The sequence below is a fragment of the Etheostoma spectabile genome, unplaced genomic scaffold (genome assembly GCF_008692095.1).
Source record: "Etheostoma spectabile isolate EspeVRDwgs_2016 unplaced genomic scaffold, UIUC_Espe_1.0 scaffold406, whole genome shotgun sequence".
Lineage (NCBI taxonomy): Eukaryota > Metazoa > Chordata > Actinopteri > Perciformes > Percidae > Etheostoma > Etheostoma spectabile.
In genome coordinates, this window is record NW_022605605.1 from 182457 (window position 1) to 189864 (window position 7408).

The window sequence follows — 7408 nt, forward strand, 5'->3', positions numbered from 1 at the left end:
TTGACTGATAGTTGAGATCAGAGGATGTTGAGTGGATCTCAGATGGGGAGACGCCAGAGTCTAGTCCGGATACTGGTGTGAAAACATTAAAAAACAGAATTTAAATGCTAAAAGATTAAATAAAACACCCAAAACATTCAATGAAAGTAACAATTAAAGTCACCTGGAGAACATTGGAATCATCCATTATTTATGTAAAGAAATATTCAATAACGGGGAAACACGGGGTTTAAATGTTCTTAATTAATGAGAGTGATAATTAATTGTGCGTTGTGTTGTTCAGGTGAACCGCACAACGCTGACGACCAAGATCGCCATCCCACAAACCATCAGGCGGGACAAAGGGACCTACAGGCTGGTCGCCGAGAACCGCTTCGGCAGAGCTGAGCACGCCATCCCCGTGGAGATCTTCGGTGAGTGTGTGTGTGTGTGTGTGTGTGTGTGTGTGTGTGTGTGTGTGTGTGTGTGTGTGTGTGTGTGTGTGTGTGTGGTGTGTGTGTGTGTGTGTGTGTGTGTGTGTGTGTCTGATTCCTGTATAACTGATAATCTATGATGCCCTTCCAGACCGGCCCCTCCCCCCCAGGAACCTGGTGGTCTCTGACATCAAGGCGGACTCGTGCTACCTGACGTGGGACGCCCCGGAGGACAACGGGGGCAGCGAGCTCACCAACTACGTGATGGAGCGCCGCGACGCCAGCAAGAAGAAGTCCGACTTCGAGCTGCTGACCATCAACCTGATCGACCGCCGATACGGGGTGAGACACAACACTGATACCCCACCCCCCCCCCACCCCACCCCGGGGTAGGAAGGAGGGGCAGCACAGGTCACTGTCACGCTCTACCACACCTGCACCACCTGATACATATACACATATATATATATATATATATGTGTACATGTATATGTGTGTGTGTATATGTGTATTGTGTATATCTATATATGTTCATATGTACATAGGTGCAGACGCCATTTTGTTGATTTCTTTTATTTTGAAAGTGTAAATGATGGAAATAAAATCTAACTTTTTGTGACATATTATACTTTATGCACATTAATACACATTCTTCTTGTTCTGGGGGGCCCAAACTTTCAAGCCCCACTGTACATATACATATATGTATACTGTGTATATCTATATATATATATAGATATACACAGAATGCTGTACATCTGTACACATTTATTTTACTTATTTTACACATTTTTAGTACTTACCTAATATTTATATCATGGCCACACTTCTATATTAAGGTGACTTACTTTTGCAATTTTATTTAATAACGTATTACTCAATTTAATTTAATGTCACTCACTTACAATATTTTTGTACTACGGCCGCCTCACTTTACTTAAAAATACTTTCTCTATGATGCCTTTGCTTGTTTTTTACTGTGAAAAACTGCTCCTGTTACACGGGAATTTCCCCGTTGTGGGATGAAGAAATTATTTTTTAACTATTATTTATTTAATTATTATCTAATCTAATAAAATGAACCAGGAGTTTCACATAAAGGCCACCCTGGGATTTTTTTTCCAGCCTATAATGGGGACTTTTTTCAATAAACCCAAATCCCCCCTCCCCCCCCCCCGTCTGTGTGTCCAGGTCTACAAGCTGGACGTGAACGGGCTGTACCAGTTCCGGGTCAAAGCGGAGAACAAGTACGGCGTGAGCGACGGCTGCGACTCGGAGAAGGTGCAGCTGCGGGATCCGTTCGGCCTCCCGGGACCGCCACGCAACCCCAAGATCATCGCCGCCACGGCGACCACCATGACGCTGACGTGGGACCCCCCCCTGGACAACGGCGGCTCCAGCATCCAGGGCTACTGGCTGGAGAAGCGGGAGCGCGGCGCCGTGTACTGGGGCCGGGTAAACCGGGCCCCCGTCACCAAGCCCTCGGTGAAGGGGCTGCAGTACACCGTCCTCAAGCTGGTCGAGGGATCTGAGTACAAGTTCAGGATCGCCGCCTGCAACGCGGCGGGAATCGGACCCCCGTGCGAGGCCACCGAGTGCCGCTTTGCCCTCGACCCCTGCAGTAAGTAGAATCACGGGAGAAAGGGACGAAAACGTCCAAAAGAGAAGAAGGAAGGGATAAAAACACAGGGAGAAAGGGACGAAAACGTCCAAAAGAGAAGAAGGAAGGGATAAAAACACAGGGAGAAAGGGACGAAAACGTCCAAAAGAGAAGAAGGAAGGGATAAAAACACAGGGAGAAAGGGACGAAAACGTCCAAAAGAAGAAGAAGAAAAACACAGGAAAAGGACAAAACGTCCAAAAAGAAGAAGGAAGGGATAAAAACACAGAGAAAGACAAACTCCAAAAAGAAGAAGATAAAAACACATGAAAAGGGACGAAAAGGTCTAAAAGAGAAGAAAGAAGGGATAAAAACACATGGAGAAAAGGACGAAAAGGTCTAAAAGAGAAGAAAGAAGGGATAAAAACACAGGGAGAAAGGGACGAAAACGTCCAAAAGGGAAGAAAGAAGGGATAAAAACACAGGGAGGAAGGGACGAAAAGGTCTAAAAAGGAAGAAAGAAGGGATAAAAACACAGGGAGAAAGGGATGAAAAGGTCTAAAAGAGAAGAAAGAAGGGATAAAAACACATGGAGGAAGGGATGAAAAGGTCTAAAAGAGAAGAAAGAAAGGATTCCTACCTTTTCACCTATTTTTTTACTACTTAAACATCTTCTTACTGATTTTAGCCATTCAACCAGGTTAGCTTTAGCAATTCAGCTATTCAGCATTCCCACGCATTTTCTGCAGGAAATGCATTTCCTAGTTGCTATTGTTGTACAAAGTGTCCAATAATCAGTAGTGATGTCATTGGTCAGAGATGTAACCGTGACTACTCCCCCCCCCCGCCAGAGCCCCCCAGCCCCCCCGGCCACCCCACGGTTAAAGACAAGACGAAGAGCAGCATCACCTTGGGCTGGAGCCCCCCCGACCGGAACGGTGGCAGCCCCGTCATCGGTTACATCATCGAGGTGCACGAGGAGGGCTCTTCTGATTGGAGGAGGGTGAACCCCCCCGACAAGCTGCACCCGTCCACCGAGGTCACCGTCCCCAACCTGAAGGAGGGCAAGAAGTGCAGGTTCAGGATCTACGCCGTCAACTCAGCCGGCAGCTCGGAGCCCGCCAAGACCGGGGACATCCTGGTGGAGGACATCCTGGGTAAGACACACACAGACACACACAGACACACACAGACACACACAGACACACACACCACCACAACAAGACACAACAGAGACACACAGAACCACAGAGTCCTCACACAGAGACACACACAAGACACACACACAGAGACGCCCACCAGATCACACACAGAGACACACACAGAGACACACACAAGACTGACACAACCAGCACAGACTCACACAAGCCCCACAAGAGACTCACACACAAGACTCACACAGGAGACTCCACACAACACACACACAGAGACTCACACAACAAGACACAGAACACACGACACACACACACAGACACAGACACACAGACACAGACACACCACACACACAACACACACACACACACACACCACACAGACACACCACACACAGAGACACACACACACACAGAGACACAGAACACAACACACAACACAACACCAGACACACAGACACAGCACACACACACAACACCACACACACAACACACAACACAGACACACAGACACAGACACACACACACACACACACACACACAGACACACAACAACACAGAGACACACACATACACACACACAGACACACATAGACACACACACAGACACACACACACCACACACACACACACACACACACACACACACACACACAACAGTTTACCTGAAACCTTTAAAGAAAACTAGAGCTTAGGTTGAAATACTTTGTCATTGTTGTGTGTGTGTGTGTGTGTGTGTGGTTGTGTGTGTGTGTCTCTCTCTCTGTGTGTGTGTAGTCGAGCCAACGGTGAGTCTGGACGTGGGGGCCCAAGACCTCATGAACTGCAGAGCAGGAACCAGCATCAGGATCTTGGCCTCCATCACCGGACGCCCCCCCCCCAAAGTGACTTGGACCTTCGACGGTACCGCCGAGACAGAGAAGAAGAACGAGCTGCCACCCTGCCCGTCTACCGGTCGCGCGCCCTTTAATCACAACACACACACACACAACACACACACACACACACACACACACACACACTCACACTATCATCAAATATCTCAATATTTGTTGTCCCTCAGTTTTTCTGAGCTGTGTGGAGAAGTGTGAAAGACAACTTAACACGGTTTTCTGATCTGTCCCCCCCCCCAGGTTGTCTCCACGGCAACTACGTCCACCGTCGTCATCCCCGAGTGCAAAATGAACCACAGCGGCCGCTTCATCCTCAACGTGGAGAACGCCGCCGGGCACAAAGTGGTCAAAGTCCGGGTCAACGTCCTCGGTACGCCGGGCTTCATTCACAATATTAGAGATATTAGATGTTCTATATACTACAATAATAACAACTAGAACATTTAACAGTGTGCCTACTACCTGGGCCACATCTGAATAGCAATAAATCTTAATAAAAACCAATAAAAGTGTCTTAACCCTTCAGAGATATAACCTTTCAAAACCTATTTAAGACCTTTCTGGTTCCCAGAAACAGCTATGACGTAGCTATCGCTAAACCAACCAGACTCCATGTAAAAAACAGTCCTTTTAGACTGTACAGAGCCAACATGTTTTCACATCTAAATCAGTAAAGTGATGTGTTTATTTCAACACAAACTAGAATTGTGATGGTTGAGAAAGTGTAGAGAAGACCAAAAACAGCTTTTCATATTTATTTTTGGTTTCTGTCGACTTTGAATGAAAGGTGTGTTACGATGTTAAAATTACTGTTTATTTACATGGAGTCTGGTGGGTTTAGCTAGGCGAGCCTTAGCAATACAATATGTAACGTTTGTGTGTGTGTGTGTGTGTGTGTGTGTGTGTGTGTGTGTGCAGACCTGCCCGGGCCGCCCAGAGACTTCACGGTGAGTGACGTGACGAGAGGAACCTGCCGACTCACCTGGAAACCTCCAGAGAGCGACGGAGGAGAGAGAGTCAAGAGCTACTTCATTGAGGAGAAGACGGTGACCGGCAAAGCCTGGACCAAGGTACGCACCAGGAAGGGGCGGGGTCTATAGCAAGATAGTGGGCGGGGCCTATATCAGGCGAGTGGGCGGGGCCTATAGCGGGAGAATGGGTGGGCCTATAGTAGGAGAATGGGTGGGGCCTATGTCAGGAGAATGGGTGGGCCTACAGTATATCAAGAGAATGGGTGGTCCTATATCAGGATAATGGGCGTGGTCTATTTTATGAGAGTGGGCGGGGCCTATGTGTCTGATCACCTGATGTGCTGCTGTCTTGCTCCTGCAGGTGAACCCCGCCTGCACCGCCCAGTCTCTTGTGGTCTCGGACCTGATCAACGGTCAGGAGTACCTGTTCCGCATCCGGGCCGAGAACCGCTTCGGCTTCAGCCCGTACGCAGAGACCGCCGAGGGAACCAAGGCCAGGGATCCAATCCGTACGTCTGCCCCCCATCCTGGTCTAACACCACCTGTTTTATTCATCTATTTAACACAGGGACGGTGCATGTTAATGGGCATTTCTGTCAATACGCCAGTTATCCAGAAGGCTATTTTTCATGTGCAGTCCCTAACAGTCACCTTGTTTAAAAACAAGACGATTCATTGGTTTTCTCCAAATGTCCCATCATGATGATGATCATGTGAGCATCATGTAATCTGTGTGTGCAGGTCCCCCTGACCCCCCCACGCGTCTGAAGATCCAGAGCGTGAGGAGGGGCGCTGTACATCTGACCTGGAAGGCGCCGAAGAACGACGGCGGCGCCCCCGTGACCCACTACAGCGTAGACCTGCTCTGCTGGGAGGCCGGCAGCGCCCAGAAGGAGTCCTGGAGGAGGTACAACTCCCTGTAACTTCCTGTCCCTCCCTCTCATTCTTTTCCTGTCCCTGGCTGTCCCTCCCTGTCTGTAACTCCCTGTCCCTAACCTTTCCTCTCTGTCCCTTCCTATCCCTTCCTGTCCCTCCCTGTCCCTCTCTTTAACTTCCTGTCCCTCCTTGTCCCTCCCTGTAACGTCCTGTCCCTCCCTGTCCCTGCAGGTGTAACCGGAGAGACGTGGAGACCACCAGCTACCGGGTGGAGGACCTGACAGAGGGAGACGAGTACGAGTTCAGGGTCATGGCGCACAACTCGGTCGGACCCAGCCGCCCCTCAACCACCGTGGGACCCATTGTTGCCCAGGACCAGACCTGTAAGGGGGGGGGGTGTTGGGGGTTGTTGGGGGGTTGTATAAACATTATGCAAATATTATAGGTATTGGTATCAAAAGTCCTGAGTATTAAATACTGCATAGTAATGAGATTAAATGGTTAAATATTAAATACCAAGTATTATACATATATATAAGTATTGCATAGTCGGTGGAAGAAGAAAGTCTGGCATGTTGATTGATGATTTCTCATGTTTTTTTGTGTTTCCTGCGTGCTGCAGGCGCTCCGTCCATCGAGCTGAAGGAGTTCCTGGAGGTGGAGCAGGGCGCCGACATCAGCATCGTGGCGAAGATCCGCGGCTGTCCGTTCCCCACGCTCACCTGGTTCAAGGCTCCGCCCCTAAAGCCGGACGCCCAGGTGGAGGTGCAGTACGATGAGCACATCAACAAGCTGGTGTCGGACGACAGCTGCACGCTGCTGATCCAGCAGGGCAAGCGGCCCGACACGGGCGTCTACACCCTAGTTGCCTCCAACATGTTCGGCAAGGCCGCCAAGGAGATGAGGCTCAACGTGCTCGGTACGGAGAACACGCCGAATACAGCGGTTATCTGAAGATCAGGACGCACGTTTATCATGTTTTTATCTAAAGAACCATCATAACCCCCTAATAGTTGGTATAGAGGGGTAGAACCATCACAACCCCCTAATAGTTGGTATAGAGGGGTAGAACCATCACAACCCCTAATAGTTGGTATAGAGGGGTAGAACCATCACAACCCCCTAATAGTTGGTATAGAGGGGTAGAACCATCACAACCCCCTAATAGTTGGTATAGAGGGGTAGAACCATCACAACCCCCTAATAGTTGGTATAGAGGGGTTGGACTATTTTCCTGCAACAACAGCTGATAGCAAAGGGAGAAACTGATTTAAAGCAAGGTTGTGACTGTGATTGGCCCTTGGAAGTTGTGTATGATTCTGATTGGTTGAGCAGGCAGGGGCCCGCCTCCACCAGCTGATTGGCCTTAGGTGGAGCGTTGATTAAGAGCGAGATCCATGAGATTTATCTCAAAACAAAACGCTAAAAGAAAGTTGTAAAAACCATAACAAATCATGAAAACCCTGGATGATTTCTGTCATTTGACCCTGGATGATTTCTCCCC

General features: G+C 48.8%; 1 protein-coding gene across 1 annotated transcript in view; it reads left to right on the forward strand.

Annotated features, from left to right (window-relative positions):
- Nucleotides 1-7408, forward strand: part of LOC116686626 (titin-like) — a gene marked incomplete in the record, with an annotated part of 242683 nt that overhangs the window by 130335 nt on the left and 104940 nt on the right. Inside the window, 12 exon segments of the mRNA XM_032511647.1 lie at nt 284-413; nt 565-755; nt 1605-2034; nt 2865-3170; nt 3942-4110; nt 4228-4249; nt 4298-4427; nt 4976-5127; nt 5390-5537; nt 5770-5935; nt 6136-6287; nt 6527-6822. Of these exon segments, the coding sequence (XP_032367538.1) occupies nt 284-413; nt 565-755; nt 1605-2034; nt 2865-3170; nt 3942-4110; nt 4228-4249; nt 4298-4427; nt 4976-5127; nt 5390-5537; nt 5770-5935; nt 6136-6287; nt 6527-6822 (2292 nt within the window).